The sequence below is a fragment of the Bemisia tabaci genome, chromosome 2 (assembly GCF_918797505.1).
Source record: "Bemisia tabaci chromosome 2, PGI_BMITA_v3".
Classification (NCBI taxonomy): Eukaryota; Metazoa; Arthropoda; class Insecta; order Hemiptera; family Aleyrodidae; genus Bemisia; species Bemisia tabaci.
Window position 1 is genome coordinate 49,712,682 of NC_092794.1, and position 22,376 is coordinate 49,735,057.

A 22,376-nucleotide genomic window follows, 5' to 3' on the forward strand; every position below is an offset into this window, starting at 1 on the left:
CTGGCGCGAGACTATCAAGCAGGAGCAAATCGGATTTGGCATCGAAAGGGTTGACGTCACGGGCTCACGGGCACCGGAGGTTAAAGATATTGGGGCAGAATGCGGAAGGAAACCCGAATAAGTTTATCTGATCTTGCGGCGTAATTCGAAAAGGAGATTTATCTTGCTCTTTGACAAATGCCGCGGCTTAGGAACAAATCATATGCCTCGTCTCTTCTGATTCACATCTCTCCCGTTCGTCTCCTTAAGGTTGCCACTCCGAAGCAAAGGAACCAAAACCGACCATAATCATGAGATCCGTACTCAAAGTCGTTTCTTGGACAGATCCTCTCTTCAAGAGGCTACACAATCTAACCATACATTTCACCGCCAAAAAATTAGGTATTAGGTAAGGTTTCGGGGTTCAAATCAACGGCTTACAGAGACAAGAGACCCTCCACTGGCCTTCTGGCGACAGGTGGAAGCTGTCTCTTAGGGGCAATTATAAGGGAGCAGCAGTCATCACCCTAATTTCGGTTGTTGACCTACCTACATGGTAGATGATGAGCTTTGGGTCACGTCATGAGCCAAACAAGTTTCCCAAACCTCGGCCATTTTCGGCTTTTTTGCGAAACGAAACTGCCAACGCGTTGTTAAACATCAACTACGTAGGTAAGTCAACAGTAGAATGTTGAAGTCCCGAAAGTAAAAGCTTCCACCATGGCCAAGATACTACTGGAGGGTTTCTTGTCTCTGACGGCTCATCTTCCGACATTGGAAAAAAACTCCGGCCGAGGAAGCCGTACTTACGGGCTGTATGGACATACCGTCCACTTTCCGGGCTCAGAGGCCGAAAGTTACGGGCGTAGCACCCGGAGCAATCGAAGATACGGCTCCAGCACCCGGAAATTTCGGTCTCTGAGCCCTGAACGGACGCTATGTTTTTTAACTTTTTTTTCAGATAATAAATGCACAAGGTAGTAATCACACAATCCTTGGCTGGGGTACAATTACATTGGGTATCAATTGGGATACCACCATAATGGAGAATTTGCACGCACATTTTTTATTGCTTCATCTGAAAGTGCCTGAAGAGCTGATTTCACAGAATTTTTTATAATTTTTTTCTGATATGGGAAATAGTAAAAAATAGATTTAAAAAGGAGAAAATGCACTGCCCAGTGACGTCATCTGGCGGCATTCCCCATTTAAACACATGTATTTTAGCAGATTAGATCATTTTGTCATATCTCCTCTAATTATATTTCAATTCTGAAACCAAGAGCATCCTCGTGTTCACTCCACTCAGTAATTTCCACTTAAACACGATTTCTGACAGCTGCAAATTCTCTATTGATTGAAGATGTCCATATCTTCCAACAATCCCGTGCTCTTTTCTTGCCGTGGCCCTACATGCAAGTTAGATTGGACAACAATGTTGGGTGCGCGCGGTTTGTCGACGAAAGATATTGGAGTCGGTCACAATGGAAAACAGATTTCAGGCGCAGCCCTCATTCGGGTCCAGATAAATTGGACGCCGCGGCGCTGTGCGGCTCGCGAGTACGGTGACAAAATCCAAGATTCATACGGAGGGGGCGCCGATGCCGGAAGGGAAGTGCGTTTGGGCTTCGGCAAGGGCGGCCAAGATTTATTCCGCGGCTCATTACGGTGGTTCCACCGTGAATTATTGCATAATTATACCAACAGTTTTAAAATTAGGTGTTGGCCTCCTCTCTCACGTCGTCTTGTCGCCAGGCTTCGTTGCCAGCTAATAAGAAGAAGGACTTAGCGAAAATGGACCGCGTTTAGGAGAAAGGAATCAAGCCACATCAGCTATTGCCAAATTGCACTGCGGGCTGATTGTTGAAATTGGTAGACAAAGCTATAGACAAAGAAGACAAAAAGGATATAGAGGGGTCCTAGTGGCGGAAGCGGGTGGTTGCAATGGACAAAGGAGGTAGGCAATAGACTAACTTACGGCAACCCATGAAACACCCTTTAGTTCACTCATTTCAACTCCATTCTATACATTCCATACTCTTCATGTCTTCTTAGTCGATCAATGTCAACAATCAGCCCGCTGGGCCATTTAACGTTTTACAAGAGAACGCGTGTGTGGATTCCTTTGAAAATTATGAGGAATTCGCTTCGTACAATGCAGAAAATTCGCTGAAATTTGCAATAAAATCTGCATAACCGCTTTCAGGTAAAAATGGAATTGCCTAATTAAATTTGGCGCAAACTGATGTGGCTTGGTTCCTTTCTGCTTAACGTGGTCTAAAAACTCAAGGTAGTAGCGCTGCAAGTCACCTTCAGGTTCGGATCCAGTTCAGCAGAAAGGAACCAAGATTTTTTTTCTTTTTTTTTCAAAAATTGAAAAGTGCTCTTACTATCAATAGACTTTCTTTTTCATTCCTTCTACAGAAAATATTTCGACCCAAAAGAAGAAGGAAAGACGGTCGTTTTTCACGTAGAAAGTAAAAATTAAACCAATTCTCGTACCTATTTCTCAAAATCTGATGGACGGATTTTCAATTTCTTTTTCTTTGGCCAATTCCTTAAAATGACTTCTCTTGATTCGCAAGTAATCATGTGACTGTTTTTTTTGAAAATGCGAATGCCAAGTGATTTGTTTGTTTACTTTTTCAGTTACAATTCGGAGACAAAAATTCGATGTTGAAAAAATCTATTAAAATTCGAATTTTTAATAAATAAAATAGATTACACTAACTCATAACTTCACTGAATTATTTCACATCGCTTATTTCACAGGCTGTAGTGGGCTAATTGTTCGCAAGATTTGATTGAAAAAAAATTTGTAACAACTTCAAAAGTACGTCTAAACTGAATATCGCAAATCGCCTCCTGACGCATTAGAGAAATTATTAAAAGTCAAACGATTAATTAATAATTGGGTCGTGTTGAGCAGATAGGAACCTAGCCACATCAGCTTTTGTCAATGTTAATCGGACAATTTAATTATGCACATGAGAACGGTTGGACGGATTTTTGAGCAAATTACAGCGAATTTTTTGCGAAGTCCTTAAAATGTTCAAAGGAATCCGCACAAACGTGCTCTTACATGAAATTAAATTGCCTGGTTAAATTTGGCAATGGCTGATGTGGTTTGGTTCCTTTCTGCAAAACGCGGTCCAATTTTCAGATATTATGACAATTTGTCAAATATCCTCGATATTCACATCATGTTATACGTTAAAATCCCGTAGCACGATTTACGACATCGTGGTGTAAATACTGAGGATGTTTGACAAATCGTTTGATAATTCAAAAATTAACTATTGAATCGTTTTCAAAATTGCTGAAAGCCCACTTTGAAAATTAAGATCACAATTCTTTGGGACAAATGTCATGGGAATGATTATAAACTGAGGTGTGACAACGCCGAGACTCAGATTTATGCTGCACTCGCTATCGAGACTGCATCGACGGAGCTTCGGTTTTTTTACCCGAATTTTTATTTCGAGGGTTTGAGACGGAAGATTAAGGCAGCGACTTGTCATGTAAAATTGGACTCGTTAGGCGAAGCCTTTCCGACAAATTTTAGCCGTTACCCCACTTTCGGTAATAAAGGAGCTCCTATTACGAGATCTTGTTTCCCACTGGGGAGCTTTTAGGCAAAGTTGCCGTCCTAATTTTTATTTATTTATTTATCTTTACTTCCAAGCTCCACTCACACGAGGCAAATGAGAAACGGGCACAAAATTGTTTTATCAAATTAATGACGTCAAATATGTTTCACGTTCGGATGCGACTGTTCGTGCTCTGGGGATGTCTAGGTTGCATACACAAACAATTGAAGGCTCTCTAGCTATCTCAATCACAGTATTCGATAGCAACTACTGGAGTTCAAAGGATTTTTGTGCATGCACAATTGGCACAAACGTCGGAATTCTAGTAGTTTCAGCATTCATGCAGTGTTGTCAAGTAGTGCGATCCGCGGAAACGTTTTTGATAGTGATTAGGTCAAATCCTTTCCGGTAGGTAAAGATCGCATATTCGACCAAGTTTACGAAAAATCGAACTACTTAAAATTTTAAATTGCGCATTTGACCCATTAGCTAATGAACATTTCTCAACGTTAGAATGGACGTCATTTGACAAAAAGGAACTAAAATTTCTAACCCATCTGTAAAGGCACTGACCTACATAGAGAAACTAATGGCACATACGTTTTTTCTAAAATGAGCTAAACAATTTTAGTTCCAAATGCAGTACAGATGTAGTTACATTCTTCCGTACTGAAAACGACAGAATGAGACATAGTTCCCGTCCCTCTGACGTAAAATCGTATCTTTATTTGCATAGGAGCCCCAGAAAGCATGGATTCACATGTAAAACATGGCTAACGTGGAATACGCCCTTACGCCAGAACTGCCGTGGTTAGGAAAAACGTCATATGAGCATTCAAATGTTGCCAAATTTCTTCTCAGAAAATATTAATTTTTGAAGAACGTTATGAATATTTTACCTTGCAATTTTCTGACTTTTTAGATCAAATTATGAATGAAATCCTCTGAAAAATCGGAAAAAATATATTCACTAATTGCTCTGTCAATTCGTGATGTGTCGAAGGAAATTTGGTAACGCCTGATAGCTCATACTGCCGTGCTAAGGAAGAACGCCGCATAAACATTCGAGAGTTGCCAAATTTCCCATTATAAAACATGTGTTTTGGACAAAATTCATGCATATTTTTCCTTGAAATTTTCAGTTATTTTGGATTAAAGTGCGTACAAAACTGTCTGAAAATCTTGGAAAAAAATATTCACAATTTTCCCAGTAAATTCGGTTTTTATCGAAGGAAAATTGGCAACGTCTGAAGGCTCATACGGCGTTCTTTCTTAACACGGCAGAGAAGAGCGACGATATGGGATTCCTGGCCCGGCAACAAAGGGCAGAACTTTAATCAAATTCCCTCACAAAAGTGTGGCTGCGGGCAGGTGGGGGCGGGGTGGTGGGGGATCCCTTAAAATGCTCTAAAAGGTTCGGAATTACGCGGGGGATTTATCCTGGATTTGAGGAGCCGGAGCCGGAGCGGGACGGCGGCCAAATTTTGTTGTCGCTGCAACTGCAATTTCCACCTAATTTCCCCCATCAATTAGATTCGGGCGGGTAATTTAATGACTCGCGAGAATGACGCCGATTAACTCGCAACTTTTAAGCGGCGCCGCCCAACGACTCCAACCGGCTCAAAACTCACCGACAAATTAAGTTGCACTTGCGTTCTCGTCTCCCTTGCCCGCGCCGGGTTGGGAACCATGGATTCGAGGCTACGCACTGAAAAAAAAATCTTTGTGTAATTACTAAGAAAAGGGTAAAATTACCAAGAATTCAGGGTTCTATTTGATCCCAGTTTTTTCTTGGTAAAATTACAATTAGGGAATTGGTGATTTTACCAGAGAATCTCGGTGTAATTGTTGAACTTTCTCGGTAATTTTACTGGACCTTGGTAAAAACGCCAATATTTTTTATCGACTGTGGTAGAATTACCGAGATGAAATGGAAAAGTTACCGGGAATTGATTACCATTAAAAGTGGTATTCCTACCTGAAAAACAGTAAAAATACGGGTTTTTAGGTAAGCTTACCAGTCTGTCTTGGTAAAATTACCAATAATTGGTAAAAAAAGTGAGATGGTAAAGGTACCAACAGATCTTGTTAAAAACGCCGAGAATTTTTTTTCAGTGTACGGTTTCACAGCCATGCAGGTCCGTCGCGATGCGTGGGGCACAAAAATACACTTTCAAGGTTGCTTAAAAAGTTAAGGAATTCATAACGCCGAAGGTATCATAATAATAAAGAATTTTATTGGTTAAAAAGCTGACGATTAGTCATAAAGCGAAAGAAGCACTACATACAGATGCATTATTCATCATTATTACACCTTCGGTGTTATGAATCCCATAACTTTCTTCACAATCATTATTGGTGTTATTAAGTTCATTGTTCATCACAATTAAATGTTCAATTAAACTCTTAAGAGTTGCCCTAAATTTTGGGAAATGAATTTTTTTGACTATTCTCTGATTTCCCTGACACATTTTTGGTAAAACTCCCTGACGATTGAGGATATACCAGATGGTTAAAAAGTCATACTTCGAAGTAGTTTCCTGGTATTGCAGGCATTTTAGGCGTACTGTGAAGCCCTCACCCTAAACCCATTCTAGGAAGCAATTAAAGGTGACGTAACAATTTTTCTGTGACATTTCCGTCATTTTCCCTGAAATTTTTGGGATTTTCTTTGCATTTCCTGGTTTTATCGGTATTTTCTGACAGTGGCATCCCTAAGTTATACACAAAGCGCGAGTTTCTTGAATTTTTTAATTCCTGGAAGATGTATAAAAGTATTCCTCTTCGTGTTCCTCTAATTCTTCTTATTCTTCCTTTTTTATTCCTCTTCCTCCTCCTATTCTTTTTCTTCGTTTTCTTCTGCCTATTCTTCTCTCTAATTTTATTTCTTCAATTTTTTTCTCTTCATTTTCTTTTCCCTGATCTTCGCTATTCTTTCTTCACTTTCTTCGTGTTCGTCTTTTTCTGCTTACCTGTTCTATTCCTCCTTCTCCTCCTTTTCCCTGTTCTTTTTTGTCTTCTCCTTATACATATTTCCCCATCAAAATTTCAAGCAAAAAACGTGAAAAACGTTTCAAACAGTGCAAACTCAAGTGGTCAGTGACAGACAAGAGTTCCGAATTTCCATTAAAAACAGTGAACTCGAATTCCTCGCTTCAGGAAAAATCAGAATTAAAACGAGTCCAATCGGTCACGGACATTTGTCTTATCGTTTTAGAAACAAAAAATGTTGAATTCTGCGAACTTCGTGAACCAAAATAACATAAACTTTTATGGTCGGCTTCTCGCCGAGCCTCCAGCCGTTATAATGTTTAAGAGCTTTTCACGGTAAGATAATCAAATAAATTTTCAAATTAATTTTTGCGCAAAATTGCCAAGTTCCTAGGCCGTAAAGAAGATCCCGTCCGAACTGAGGTGGTAATAAAATTCGTTAGCGGGATGATAATCGTGAGACAATTGCTATTTTATGCGCCATTTTGCACCCGCAGATGACTCTCGTCGACTCCGCGGGCTATTAAAAGTTTCCGTCGGTGTGCACCTGAATGAGTATGAGGGAATTATCCCGCAACAACTGCCGCAATACGCTAAATTCCCAAAAAAGGGGAACTCGAGAGAGAACCTAAGTAGAATCCATTATTCCTTCGGGTTCCCAGATAACTGCCACAGTCCAAAAACAATATGGACGCTACTACTAGTATACCATAAGGCTTCTCCGTAGTATCGAATTTGATTCAAACGGTAACGATGACATAACCTTTTTCAATGATTTACATGCAAATAAAGAAGTTTCATTTGCCTTTCGGCTGTTTTTCAAGTAAGTAATATGTAAATCAAATTATTTGTTTCACACTCGAGAAAAAAACACAGACAAAAATCGCGTCTTACCTGACTTCCGCTTCCGGTATTCGTTGGACCCTCCTCAAGGACGGAGGAACTAGGAAGGAGGACTGATGTACCTAATGTTGTTTCTGCTAATTGCCTAGTTTGCGTAACATTTTCTATCACTACGCCTGGTTTCATGTCTAAATGCGGTTTCCGAACCGCTCTTGCTTTTTTCGCTCGCTTTCGAAGAGCCTGAAACAGTCAGAAAATAAAACAAAAATTAAATTCTGGTTCAAACAAAAACGTTACCTCTGAAAATAAATTCATGAATTTGGTATGACCAATGGACAGAAAGAAAGAACAGCTTCAGTACATTTTGCAAAAAAAGCTCAACTACTTGTATACAGGGTGCTTCAAAAGACAGTATCCACCTTGAGTTTCTTTTAAAAGAATGAAGAACATCTTTCCTGCAAATTTGTATTTGTGGGCTCCCCTTAAAATAGGGCCCCCCGCCCCACCCTACCTCTGTACTTCGGACACTTCATCAAATGGCACCCCTCCCTTTTGTGATATATAATTTGAAAGGTAAAAAAAAAGAAGTTTTGAAGCAAGGCACAAGATGCTATGTATTACCGTTTTAAAAGATCGAAGTACCGGGAAATACACGGAAAAAATGAAATGCTGCTTTTAACAATTGTGTACTTAAAAAAGGTGTCCGGTATGTTTCGATGTAAATTTTACGGTAAAAAATGCTGATTCAGCCACCCCCATGGTTAAATTACCTTTCCTCTATTGTAAAATGTACATTTGAAACGTGTCGGACATATTTTTATAATTTAATGGTTAAATCAGCAATTTCATTTATTTTAGATTGTGGCATTAGGAGGTATTTTGGGTCGAGATAAACGAATCTGCCTAGGTAAAGTGTAAATCTAAATAGGCACTCATTTGCTATCTGAGGGTCCACTCAACCAAGAAATCGACTTGAATGTTTGAAAGAAGTTCCCGAAATGAGGGCCGAGCAAACTGGAGGCCGAGGGGTTGTTGTTAATTATCTTTAGCAAAATGGATGGGGTGACCAAATCCCTGTTAATTGAAGTTGGCGGTCAATAATGAATTTTCGGTGGGTGGAATGAGTCGATTCCGCAATCGGTTATCAACTTCGAGTTGATTCCGACGACCGACTGCCGCGTTTCTGCGTTTGTTTACCACAACGTAATCTCTTGCCGTTCAGATCGTTGAACTTCTCATTGTTCAAACACCTGGACGTATTTAGATCAAAAAGCACCGATTCCATTGGGATTTGAACCCTACTATGCATGTATTCTAATAGATCTCACGACTCAGGCCACAATGTAGATATCATCTTTGGATTTGAATATTTCCCTCTGATGCGGAGGCTTAGGCTAGGATGGTTACGAGTTGCATCCCTAATGATTAGGGAGGCCTTGATCGATGCATTAGGGTTTTGGGCCACGCTTCGATACTTCAGAACATCAACAGATATCAGATTCAAAACTCGGTTTCTCTGCATTTATCTAGATACTTTGACTTTGAACGTACTGTATGGAAAAACATGGATTGCTAATGTAACAATTAAATTGTTTAAAAAAATGTGTCACACATGTTTCAAACGTACATTTTACGTTATTGGAAAGCTAATTTAACCACGCGGGTGGAAATATAACTACGGGGGTGATTAAATTGGCAATTTTTTATTGTAAAATCTACATTGAAACATGCTGGACACTTTTTTAAACCGCAGAATTGTTGAATCTGCAATTTCGTTTCTTCAGAGTAGAAATAAAAAAGCAGATTATAGCATTGGGTGGGCTTGTCTAACACAAAAGACACGAATAAATGAACAGATTTTTGAGAGGTAATATCGCAAGGGGGGAAATAATGAACACAAATACCTAGAAAAACCAGATCTGGTGGAAAAACAAAATATAAATCCGAAAACCATATTTTTGTTTCTCCATCACTTCTTTGCGAATCATCCTATTTTCACCGTGTTTTTAACTCGTCTTCCTTGCGAGGTTTTTCGACGGTAAAACTGCAAAAATGGGTTTCTCGGTTGAGGAGTTTCGAAATCTACGATCCTATTTCATTTTTTAAAAGAAGACCAAACCAACATCATGGCTTGACATTTTCACCGAATATTCTTAAGGTACAGAGGAATAATCACTGAAATGTTCGTTGCCAAAGAACTTATGCCGTTCAACTTTCATAAATATGTAAGTAAAGAGAAGAAAATTGGTTGGATTTTATTGTATTTTTTTGAATTTGAATTTTTATTTTTCAACTTTTTTTAATAATAGTAAATGACAACAGTCCATACAAGCTGTGCAAAACTGTATGACAGTAACAAGTTGAAAAACGCTGACTTCACGAGTTTGAATAGTTGCGCCATACACAGTGCGATCGCGATCGGCGCAAAATGCATATAAGCGCCTACAAGACTGCGTGAATACTTCACGCATTGCGCGTACGCCACGAAACGCTCTTTTAATCGATGAGAATTCGTAATTTCTTTAAGTCGGATCTACCCCGTATTACACCATTTCTGTTCAGTGAGCCAGCAATCGGAGGGTCAAAGGATTGAGGAGATTTTGCATCTCGGAATGAATTCTTTATTCATAAAATTTCGTAAATCCTTTAACTGAAGATGAAAAAACCATATTCTTTTCATTTATTTATTTTATTTTATTTAGTGTATTTAGATCAGTCGGACTTCTATGGTGTAGTGGTTGTAGCTCTAAAGACAGGAGGTCCCATGTTCCATGGAAATTTGGCAACGTCTTAATGTCCATACGTTGTTTCTTCCTAGCACGGCAGTAAATCTCTCTTTGTATCCGCCACTGCTGCACTTAACCTTAAAACTTATTATTTTATTTTCCCCGAAAGCGGATGCCATTAATGTGCCCTCCCAGCCCATGCGGCTGAGTGACTATTGTTGGTGCATTCTGCGTCCCTCCATCCGTCATCTGATGTCGTATCAAAACACTGTGACGTCATATTGATTGGCAGCTTCGTTTTGTTCCGATGCCCGAACCGCTACAATCCGATAACGCGCAACCTTTCAGTTTTCATTTATCGTCGCAGTGTGCCTGTTTCATTGTTTTCAACTCTCATTGTTTCGTCCGTGCCCCACGCGTGCAAACTTGCCGAGTCACTCAAAGAACTCGCAGGGTTTTCTTTCCATGCTTAGGATAGATAAACGCCATGTAAGGAGTTAAACATTTCAAAATTTTTTTACTGAAAAGATGTACTTTTGCAAAACATTCTGAAAATATTCCAATAAAAATTTCAGATATACCAACTAGAAAAAGGGCCTTTTCATGTCCCTTTTTAGGGGAACTGAAGGATTTTGTTCGAATGTGGCTTAAATGAAACTTTTAAAGAACTTTCACTGGAGACGCCGGACGATGACATTTTAGGAGCATCGCATGTCACTGGCCAAAGAGCGAAACCGCGTAATTCCGTTTGCAACTTTGCAGACTTCATGCCATATTTACTTTTTTTTTTTGGAAACTGCAAGAAAGTTCAAGATTACTTCAATTGGTTTTTCTGTGAAGTTTTCTTTCAAAAACACCCCTTGCAATTGAATTTTCGATGAAATAAACATGAAAATTTGAAACTTTTGCCAAAAATTCCGTGTCCGACCCCTTCCATAGTACAGCTCGTTCCTTTGCGTGGCGCCGTGCCGTGCCGCACAGTGGATCGAGTCAATTAGAGAGGTCGGACATGATATACTTGACTAAAACTGCGAATCGGAACTTTTTTTCGTCAAATTTTGAATTTCAAGGGGGCTGTTAGCAAAAAATTTCACGAGGAAATTGATATAACCACTTTTAGAACCTCGAAAATTTGTATAAACTGAGTTAATATAAGCGTTTAAATTTTCCAAATTTTGTTCGGACCTCTTCTATTGACTCGATCCACTGTGCGCCGGTGGCGTATTCGAATCAAATTTTGCAAACATGCACTCGTGACGCTTCATGGGGAGTTTGACCCTTTTTCGGGGACAGTTACATAACTGTCCCTCCGTCGGGGCCCGGGGCCGGGGCATATACGGCGAATGATTTATCGCGCGATCGTAAGTTGGTGTTTAGTCGCGGAAATTAGGGACGTCGGTGATTAACAGTCATCCCTCATCGCATTAATCCGACCCGCTCGGCTTCGGCTGTTGGTGTTTGTCCGCCTCCTGATCCGTCCGCGTTTGTTCTCGATTTTTGCCCGGATCAGGCCGCCCCCTCCCCTCCCCCCACTCATCCGCCGTAGAGAGCTACGCGATCGTAACGGACTCGGTTAGTCATGACGTCATGACAGCATCGCTTCCTACCAGCGTGCCACTTTCAGTTCCGAACAAAGGTAACCCGTCTCTCTCGCTCACACTAGAGCATAATTGCATGGAGAGAGTACGGATACGTCGGTAATTTCGGAGGTTCGGTTACCGGGCTCTTAGGGTCCAAAATGGCAGCCAATCCATGGACTCATATTATCTCGAATAAAGTAATATTATAAAAGTACCCGTCGTTTGTGAAGCACGTATTTGACTTAGTTTTTGCAAAAATGTACTCATTTCGTGGAAAGACGCTCGTTTATGAGCATTTTTGGCCATCTTAGTTTGAGATTTGAATCTGAAGATTGGCACCGCCATTGTTCTCGTATTTCTTGTGTTCGAAGGTTGGTTGCCTTTTTGGCCTTTAACAGCTCTATATTTTTACATGTCCGGAGTCTCCCCATGTGGGTCCTCTGGCTTGCCTTTGACTCCTATGTAATACACAAAGGCCACTGGGGGATACAGTTTTCTAATTTTTTTTTTTACCTCGGTAGCGGGAGCTTTTCCGGTATAAGTGCCTAATGGATGCTAAGCTTAACGTGTTAAGATTTAATATTGGATAAGTATAATGTTGAAGTAAATGGATGCTAAATAACGTGTTAAGTATTTTATTTGGCAAACAAACCAAAGTTTCGTAGACTTATTTGACTCGTGACGACACCGGAAGCTCATCATCCACTTGATAGGTAAACAGACAGCCGAAAAAAGGGTGATGACTGCTTCTGCCTAATAATTGTCTATAAATAATTGTCGATTCCCCGAAAGTAAAAGTCACCACCTGTCGCAAAGAGGTTAACGTAGGGTCTCTCTTTGTCTCTTGAACAAACCCACTGACCAACGTATGAAATCTTGCTGCCCTGCAACGAGCAACGATACTCGCTTCAAAGTGGATTAAATTGCCTATGCAAGTTTTTGAAGGCAAACTGGTTGGAATGGATACGGCAGGATAATAATGCTACCTGGATCATCACTTTTGAACGTAGACGAATGGTTCAGCATCGTGCAAAAACGAGAAGGCCTGTTAAGAGTGTTGATACTTGGGGGAAAGCTGTGGGCTTCTGGTGGCTCTAATTGCCTACGCAAGTTTTTGAAGGCGAACTAGTTGGAATGAATACGGCAGGATAATAATGCTACCAAACAAGGGACCTGGCTCATCACTTTTGAACGTAGACGAATGGTTCAGCATGCTCCAAAAACGAGAAGGCCTGTCGAGAATGTTGATACTCGAGGAAAGCCGTGGAAAAAAGCGGCTGAACAAGCGGAGAGAGAACCAAATCAACATTGCACCTACCGCAGAGGAGAAGGGTCCAGGAGGAAAGGGCAAGGGGGTGGTGGTTGGAGTGGAAAGGAGGAGAGGGGAGGAGAAGGCGAGTGCAATCGGAGTAATTGCGTGAAACAAGGGCTTAACGCTGCTCGTTTACCGGCGGTCAAGCGACGTGTCAAGCCGTGTATGAAAAATTCAGCCGCAGCCTCCTTCCGGTTGCCAAATTTAGTCAGGGAACCGAAAGCTCTTTGCAACCCGGCGGCACATGTTTCATTGTTTCCCTCGCGAAAGAACGTAACTTCAATTCGATGCTGCTAAATTTTCCTCGTAAATTGCACTTTTACCAGAAGAATCCGAGTTCAAACTGAAAATTTCTCTGATTTTTCTTTTGAACTCAAAAAAAATTTTGACTAAATTTCAGCTCACGTTTCATTGTTTCCCTCGCGAAAGAACGTAACTACAATTCAATGCTGCCAAATTTTTCTCGAAAATTCGGCTTTTACCAGGAGAATCCGAGGCATTTCAAACTGAAAATTTCTCTGATTTTTTTTAACTCAAAAAAAAATTTGACAAAATTTGCACAAGTACATGCATGCAAATAATTGGATTGTTCGCGTAAATTTTGGAAACTTGAAATGGAGTTACGTTCCATCGTCCGGGCAACAACGATTCGTACCACCGCCAAGTTTTCAAGAAAGCTCTCGATATTTCTAGGATAAGTTTAAGGCATGCCTTTTCATCATTTCCCAAGTTTAAATGTATTTGGATTTTCACCACACAAAAAATGTTTGAAAAAAATTGCAAAATTTTTACAAATAAATTTTTGCAAAGGCGTTCTCTGAGCTGGAAATACTACGAAAAGAACTTGGGTTTTAAGCTGCTCTCGCGCCAACCACGATAGAACTTCAGTTACAGAGAGACAGTCACAGAGGGAGAGGGAGATAGAGACATGAGTCGAATTTTCCCTCGAAGTGGCAACTTACACTCCCTCCTTTGACGGCCTTTGAGGTCGACCATTCCATCGTACCTTTGTTTTCCGGACGATTCGGGCTGTTGGCGGGAGACCGTTTCTCGTCCTCTGTCTTTCTGCGCTTTTTTTATGGTTTGGAGCGACGGAATAACTGGTTAATTAAATTGACCTTCGGACCAGAAATAATTTTCACGCTCCAACTTCAGCCCTAATCCGCCAAACTCGTTATTTTGGTCTGATGGCGTGGCGTGAATTGCGATGTGTCGATTGTTATGCCATTTAAACCTATGATAAAGAATCGATTATTAAAGTGTTTGCTGCGAACACCCTGTTTATCGATCCTTTTCCACAGGTTTAAATGGCATAACAATCGATACATCGCAATTCACGCCACGCCACTGTTTTGGTCCAGTTGCTTGTTCAAATCACGTGCCGTTTTTCATCTCTCTCTTCTTCTCGATATTTTTTGCTCCAAAAGCTCTTCAATATTGGACTGCATTCTGCAATAAAGAATTACAATACGTGGCTCATACGTAAAGGTAACTATTTGCATAGGGAAACTAATGACACATACGCTATACGTGTAATTTGCTGTAAATTATAGTTCCTAATTGCAAAATGTGGTCCACATATTTCTCGAATGATTTGTACTCATTAATTGATTTTTAAACAAAAATAAAAATAATTAACGGGTTACAGAAAGATCTATAGAGACCAGAGCTTCATTGCTAGTAATGAATATTTTGACGTTATATTCGACGTCATGACCAAACAGCTTATCTGGTATGGTCATGTGAACAGGATGACGGAAGACACTCTGCGGAAGAAGATGCTTGATTGGGTTCCTCCTAGGAGGAGACGAGGGAGACGCCCAGTCAAAGGGTTTTCTTGGAAATGAATCAGCTATTACAGAAAGGGCACAATCGACATTTTTTTCGAAATTGAGTTTTTTGCGGTTTTCGCATTAGTGTAAGTAGACACATCCTGTAGTGCAGACTGGGCACTATATTCGCATTTTTTATGTGTTTTTGACAGGGGTTACGTTCCTCACGTAGAGCAGAAAGGGCACTGTTGCAGCAATATAGTGCCGTTTCTGCAGTACATGCCCACTGGGTGCGCGCGCCTCGGCAGCGGCAACTCGTCGTTTGTTTAGTTTTGATACGATTGAGAGGCTAGTTTTGCGTTTCGAAACCACAGTGATCACGCTACACGCTTCGCTCACGCTGGAAATGAAAGGAGTGAGAATTGAACCTTGCGTGTAGGAAGTGAGAGGAGCCCTTAACAGGTTGGATGAGGAAGTAGGTAGAAGATTACTACGCTATTGAACTTCAAAGGATACTTTTTTTTTTTTTTTTAAAAAAAAATTTCTTGACTTGAAATAAGCCAGAAATATTTTTAAAATTTACATAGCTGTGGGCAAACCACATGGTGAAAGCTTGAAATCGCATACAATCAATTGCGACATTGCCAATTTTATCTCGTCTTCTTTTTTTGTTTTTAAGTATTCTCTTTTGAAATTTTGTGTGAATTTTCTTCACACCATCAAGATTGTTTTCTGAAAATTTCATGGGAAAATCTCTATTAGTTCTCTTTAAAAAAATAGTATAAAAAGAGAGCAGAAATTTTGAAACGTTGCAATAGAGATATACAATTTCCAACTTTCGCTATAGACATGCATCATTGCCATACATTTGAGATGAAAAACAAGGGCTAAAATAATTTTCTGGCTTCATTCTATCACTCTTTATGGCTCCTTCCCCCATGTATTACAGAAAGGGCACTAATGCTCTTCCTTCAAGTGTCATTATTTACAACCCAGAAAGAGTCTCATGTAAAAATTTTTTATGGAAATTGTCAGTCTACTTAGGGAACAAAAGAAAACCTCGAAAATTTTTTTTCCAAAAGCGTATAGTTTACTCAAATCAGTTTTTTGCATTTTCTGAACAGTTAACATTTCTGCAATAGTGCCCTTTCTGCAATATGTGATTCAAATGAGGGAGCGCCAACTCCCTGAAGGGCTTTGGTGGCTGGGTGTCGCAGAGTGCCAAAGAGTGCTGCGAAAGCGGCTTATATGTATGTGTTAAATATTATGAACTTACATTTTCGTGGTTTTTTATGATACATTACAGGTATCTTATTGCTAGAGATATACCTACTGATATGTGATGTTCGGTATGTTACGTTCCAACATACCGTTCTAAAAGCCCCAGGAAAGTTTTAGTAAAAAATAAATTCTAAATCTTGAAAATAAACGGTTATTAAAGAAACATATTCTTCCTGAAATTATTTTATTATTTCTAGCGCAGAGATTTTTAAAAACCCTGTTTCTCACACTCTCTCCCTTCAAAATGGGAGGTTTTTCGTAAACTTTAACTGCATGTTCCATGCATCCTATCACTTTCCCACAATTATCCATTACTTGCCCGAAACGACCATTTGCCTATAGCAAATCCTGAACTTTGAGAGCTTCCACGAAAATATTCTATTTACCTAAGCATTTTGCAGCATGCCTGATCTTGCTGTTCGTCCGTGACCTAAATACGTTAATTACGTTACTACGAAACACGTTGATTCCTCCGACTCCACCCGATTGCTCGACAGTGCCGAGCTACTTTTAATTGAGTTTGTTAAAATAATGGGGAGCCTTTGAAGAATTTCAGTGGCTAGGCGAAAGTGAGAAGAAAAGTTGAAGGGCTAAGATGAAAGAAAGAAATCGATTGAGCGTAGGGACCACATCCCTGCCCAAGCGCACGTTATTGTGCCTCCGCCCAGGAAAAACGCCTTGTGAAAATCAAAACGTTGACAAATAGCATCTTCTTCTTCTTCTTCTTCTCCTCCTCTTCTTCGTCACTTTCGTCTTTATTCTTCTTTTTTTAATTTTTGCGCTCAAGTGTCCCTAAACAGACATTTCTACTAGATTTTGCAATGAAGAACTACTAATTTTGTCTAAGCAATAAAGATGACCGTCAAATCTGAATAAGGAAACTAATAGCTATTACGTTCTTTATGAAATGAACTAAAAATACTGTTGCTCTCAGAAAAAACGCTGAAAGAACATTCAAACGACACCAAATTCACCAAGAGGATAAATCTATGTTTGAGGAGAGGGATGAATATTTTTTGCCTTCACGGAAAAAACGAGTTTAGGATGGGGCCCTAACTAGAGGTAGGGCAGTGAGAGGTAGCTCACGTCTCTACAGATTATAGGCACGAGACCTCCATGAGCTAGTTGCGAACGCTGCCACCGACTGGGTTTTGAGGTTTTAGTTACTGCGCATGCGCAGGAGTAGCGAATACCGTCATTTCTCGCTGAACGCCAGTTGTTGAGGACTGATGCCCGTATGATCAGGTGTCATTGATATGCCGAGAGGGGGAATTGCACTCAAGAGGCGTAAATTCGCTACATCATTCATCGAGGCCTCGTAGCCTGGTGGTACCGCGCTGGTCTACCATTTCTGCGATGCGGGTTCGAATCCATGCGAGGGCACCATTTTAGTGTATTTTCCGAAGGAAATACACTATTGCGTTCTCCCCTGATGTCAGATCTGGACCAAAGACCATGTAATGAGCATCGATCATGGGTCGTAGATTACGAATATGCATGCCGTTTGAATTCATGTTTATATATATATATATATATTTATTTATATATCTGTTTATTTATGTATGTATTTCCGACTCATCGTGGTTTTTCCGATTTTTGCTTGGTTATATTTCCCTCATTTTAAAACATTTCCGAATGAAACTTTTTGCGATGTAAAGAAGAGAAACAGGACTACCCTTCTGCGAAAAAAAAACGGAGATCGAAGTATTACATTTCGAATGGTGGGGGCGAGAAGTGGGGGGAGGTTCAATTTTGTGGGCGCGATAACTCGCGCAAATTAAAAGCTTTCCCCCCGAAATTTTTACAGAAGGAAGATCTTACTTAGTTCTAGGCTGGTATTGAATCTGAGCGAAATCGGTCGAGCCGTTTAAAAATGGCGAGCTTTGAAAGTTTTAGGCGGGGGGTGTGCGGCAAAAGGAGGGAAGCCGCACAGTGGGTCACGAACTGAAAATTGGTGGACAAGACGGCAATGTTGTCACACAGTGGGTCACGAACTGAAAATTGGTGGACAAGACGGCAATGTTGTCGCACAGTGGGTCACGAACTGAAAATTGGTGGACAAGACGGCAACGTTGTCGCACAGTGGGTCACGAACTGAAAATTGGTGGACAAGACGGCAATGTTGTCACACAGTGGGTCACGAACTGAAAATTGGTGGACAAGACGGCAACGTTGTCGCACAGTGGGTCACGAACTGAAAATTGGTGGACAAGACGGCAACGTTGTCACACAGTGGGTCACGAACTGAGAAGTGGTGGATAAGACGGCAATGTTGTCGTACAATGGGTCACGAACTGATGAACTGATGGCTATATTGCCGCACAGTGGGTTAAAGACTGATAATTGGTGGACAAAACAGCAATGTTGTCGCACAGTGGGTTATGGAGATTCATCCATCGTCATTCAAGCTTGCCACAGCGTTTGTTGACATTTTTTCATATCAGACATTACATGAGGATTGTTGTTACAATCTGGCGACATGAAGTCCTTATTCGAATAATCAATGCCTCCAACAGTGTAAACGTAGATCCAACCTCCAAAGATTGATAGCTCCCCCCCCCCTCCCCTCCCTTCGGAAAATACACTCTTCCCGCGGTGGACGCGCGGGTCACTTAAAGACAGAACAACTGAGGCCGGACACTCAAACTAAAAAACGCGCGCGAAGCGCGCGTCCTGGGGGGGCTTGGGGGGGCGAAGCCCCCCCAAAAAACCGGCGCGGAGCGAAGCGGAGCGCCGGTTTTTTTACGCTTGGCGTCGATATGCAGGTAGGGCTGGACCCTACCTTCAATTTGGGCCCGACCCTCCGAGGTTTAGGTGAAGCAATTTCACCTACCCGGGTTTGGGGCCGGGCCCTGCGCCGCAGTACCCGATCCTAAAACCGTTTTTTTCCGTGTTGATAATAATTATGACAACATTTTGCAATTCGAAACTGCCATTCTTGGCTCGGTTAGAAACATCATAGGTATCAATAGTTTCCCTATGTACATACGTACATATGCAGTGCAATTCATTTTGAAGGAACTACTATTCAGAACGTTGCCAAATTTATTTTGATAAAATACGAATTATCTGAGACGCTTGTGGATATTTTCCCTCCAATGACATTCACAATGGAGAATTTGCGCACAAAAATTTTATTCTTCTATCTGAGAGTGCTTGGTCAGCTGAATTTGCAGTATTTTTCATAATTTTTTTCTGAAATGGGAAATCGCAGAAAAATAGATTTTAAAGTGACAAAATGTGCCGCCTTGTGACGTCATCTGGCGGCATTTTCCATTTAAACACATGTATTTTAGCAATTTATGTTATTCTGTCATATTTCCTCGGTTAATTGTTCAATTTAGAAACCAAGGATATTCTCGTGCTCAGTTTTCTCAGCAGGTACATTTTGAACATGGAATTTACAAAATTTCAAATCTTTATTTCATCTTCAGTGACTGAAATGGACTTCATTTTGCAATTAGGAACTTCAAATTCTGGCTCATCCGTAAAAACACCAATGTACACTAATAATAAGATAACATGGAAACTAATAATACATATGACGTTTCTAAACCGTACCAGAAATTGAGGTTCCGAATTGCAAAATGTAGTCATAATTATTATCAAGGCAAAATGGACTGCATTTTACAATTGGGAACTATAAATTCTAGCCTGGTTTAAAAACAACGTATGTGCCATTAGTTTCCCTATGCACATACGTGTTTTTCCAGAAGAGCCAGAATTTGAATTACATTTTGCAAAACGGAACCACCATCTTTGGCTCTCCCATTAAAGCACTTATCTTCATAGGGAAACCAATGGCATATACGTTGATTCTAAAATTGGCCAGAAATAGTGGTCCCTTATTGCAAAATGCAATCCATTTATAGTTCCAAATTGCAAAATGCAGTCCAAATGTTCATGACTCTCTTCAAAACTAGATATAGCCTCAAGGTGAATTTGGCGTCGTTCGAATGTTCATCCGGAATTGTTTTTTAGGGCGACAGTATTTTTAGCTCATTTCAAAAACAACGTAACTGCGATCCAAATGAAGTCCACTTGGCACTTTGGCAATACTCAGCTCATGCGGCGCTTTCCTTAAGCACGGCACCGGAGGTCCAAGAGAACGGGGTCTTCAATTAGTAGTTTACGCGGCGAAGTTTGGCTCTTGCAAGACGATTAGTTTTAATGAGGCGTGAAAAGTCCCGATTCGAGATCGAGCTCTGCTGCCTTGCTAAGAAAAAACGACGTATGAACGTTCAGGCGTTGCCAAATATCCTTCAATAAAACACGAATTCCCTGCTAAACATATGAATATTTTTCTTCCAATTTTTAGTATAATTTTGTACGCAATTCCACCTAAAGATTCTGAAAATTTAAAGGAAGAATATTCGAAACTTTCCTCGAAAATTAACATTTCATCGAAGGAAATTCGGCAACTCTCGAATGTTCATATTGCGTTCTTCCTTAGCACGGCAGTCTACCGAATGAGCGTGCCTGGTCTGCCATGCGCAGGAAAAACACCGTATGAGCATTCGAATGCTGCCAAATCTCCTCTAATAAAATTAAAATTTTCTGGAAAACTTGTGATTTTTGTTCACCTGGCTTTTGAAAAAAATACATGCGCAATTTGATGTGGCTCCTCTGAAAACTTTAAAGGAAAATACGCATGGCTTATCCGAGAAATCTGTGTTTTAATAGGAAAGATTTGGCAACGGTTGAATGCATGTTCACATAGGCGTTTTCTCCAAAACTCTCAACCTGAGTACCTGAAGTTTTCTTGGCTTCATACAAATATAACTGTACATTTTGGTTTTTACTCCATGCAATGCTCGTAAATGAAATCGAAGGGCTTAAACTGATGTTACCAAAACGAAGTAACGTTACTCCATTCTCAGGTTTTAAAATTGATTAATTTTTTCCCAACATTTCGCTGATTTTTGCGCGTAGTTACAGAAAAAATCGGCAGAAAGTTGAGCTGGAAACGCTAGATGGTTTCCTAGTAAAAATTTAATTTGCGGGCGAATATTTAGCAGCGTTGAAATTTAGTTTTGTTCTTTTGTCTGAGAAATTACGATATCCATGATTCAAAAAAAGTAACCACTCAGCACGGTGCATTTAAGCATTTCCTTAGGTCCTTTCATAGCACAACTTCGAAGAACGGACATTACTGAGAGGAAATCCGAAAAAAGATATTCATGTTTTTTAATGCATGAATTCAAACTTCTTGATAAGAAAAACCATGATCTACTCAAATTAAATCGCATACTAATCGTTATACCACGACGGTATTTGCAGTATTAACATATAAGGTAATGCACAATGTTTACACTTCAAACGGCACAGGGTGGGGAAGGATCATCAATGCTTATATAGAAGCCCGCCAAAGTCATATGAAAGTACGAGATTTGATTCTCTAGAGTGGACTCCAGTTCTTCGTGTGAGCAAGGAATTCAAATAGTTCGTAACCAATACTAGATAAAACGTTAATATCCTAATTAGGAGTGAATATCAGGATTCAGGTAATTAGGAGTCAACTGTTGACACTATTTCAAGATTTAGATAAAAAAAAAAACGCAAGATGATTTTCCACCAGAGCGCCGCGCCGCGCCGTGAGAAACGATGAGCACAATCATTTTCAATCGAGAGCGCCTTCAATTTCAGTGATACTCCACGCATTGCCTTGGAGTTAGTTTAGTTGCTTGACCTAACCGAACCCAAGTAGAATCGACTCAACTCGGGACAGCTGCCATATAATTTTAAATTTCACAGTTGCATCTGGTGAACTATAAATGCTGTTCCCACTCATTTCACGATTGATTTTACATTCCGAGGATGTTAAATGAACTCTAAAAAGGGTAACTAGATTATCATTTCCGTCTCACCAGACACGATTTCGACAACATTAAAAATTATTTGGGAGCGTGCTAAAACTGTTGCAGTGTGTGGTTTTGATTCGTGCAAACTCTGATTTTTCTTAAGAGCGGGGAACGCACATTTTTCGTGACCAAAGATAGATTATAACGTTGATATCTACTTAAAAATGTAGCTTAGTGATTTTCGTTGCGCGCATCGTTTTTACGTGAATTTGTGAAGAAATGACGTGCATCATCAGAATGCTATTTTCGTATCCCGTGCAGCGGTGTCACTCAAAAGAGTTCGATTCAAAACGAGCTGCAATTTTTCAGGGCCCTTCTTATGAAAAATACGGGAACGAAGGAGGCAAAAACGATGGAGAAGAGGAAGAACGGGGGAAAAGCAGGTGCTTAACAGAGCCGAAGGAGTTTAATAACTTGGACAGTTCTGCTACTTTTCTTCTC

At 40.3% G+C, this 22,376-nt stretch overlaps 1 protein-coding gene across 1 annotated transcript in view; it reads right to left on the minus strand.

Moving 5' to 3' along the window:
• Positions 1 to 22,376, minus strand: part of Dop2R (dopamine D2-like receptor) — a 521,385-nt gene that overhangs the window by 58,071 nt on the left and 440,938 nt on the right. The window contains exon 4 of the mRNA XM_019061710.2: positions 7,455 to 7,643. Coding sequence (XP_018917255.1) covers positions 7,455 to 7,643 — 189 coding nt within the window. The remainder of the gene's footprint in view (positions 1 to 7,454; positions 7,644 to 22,376) is intronic.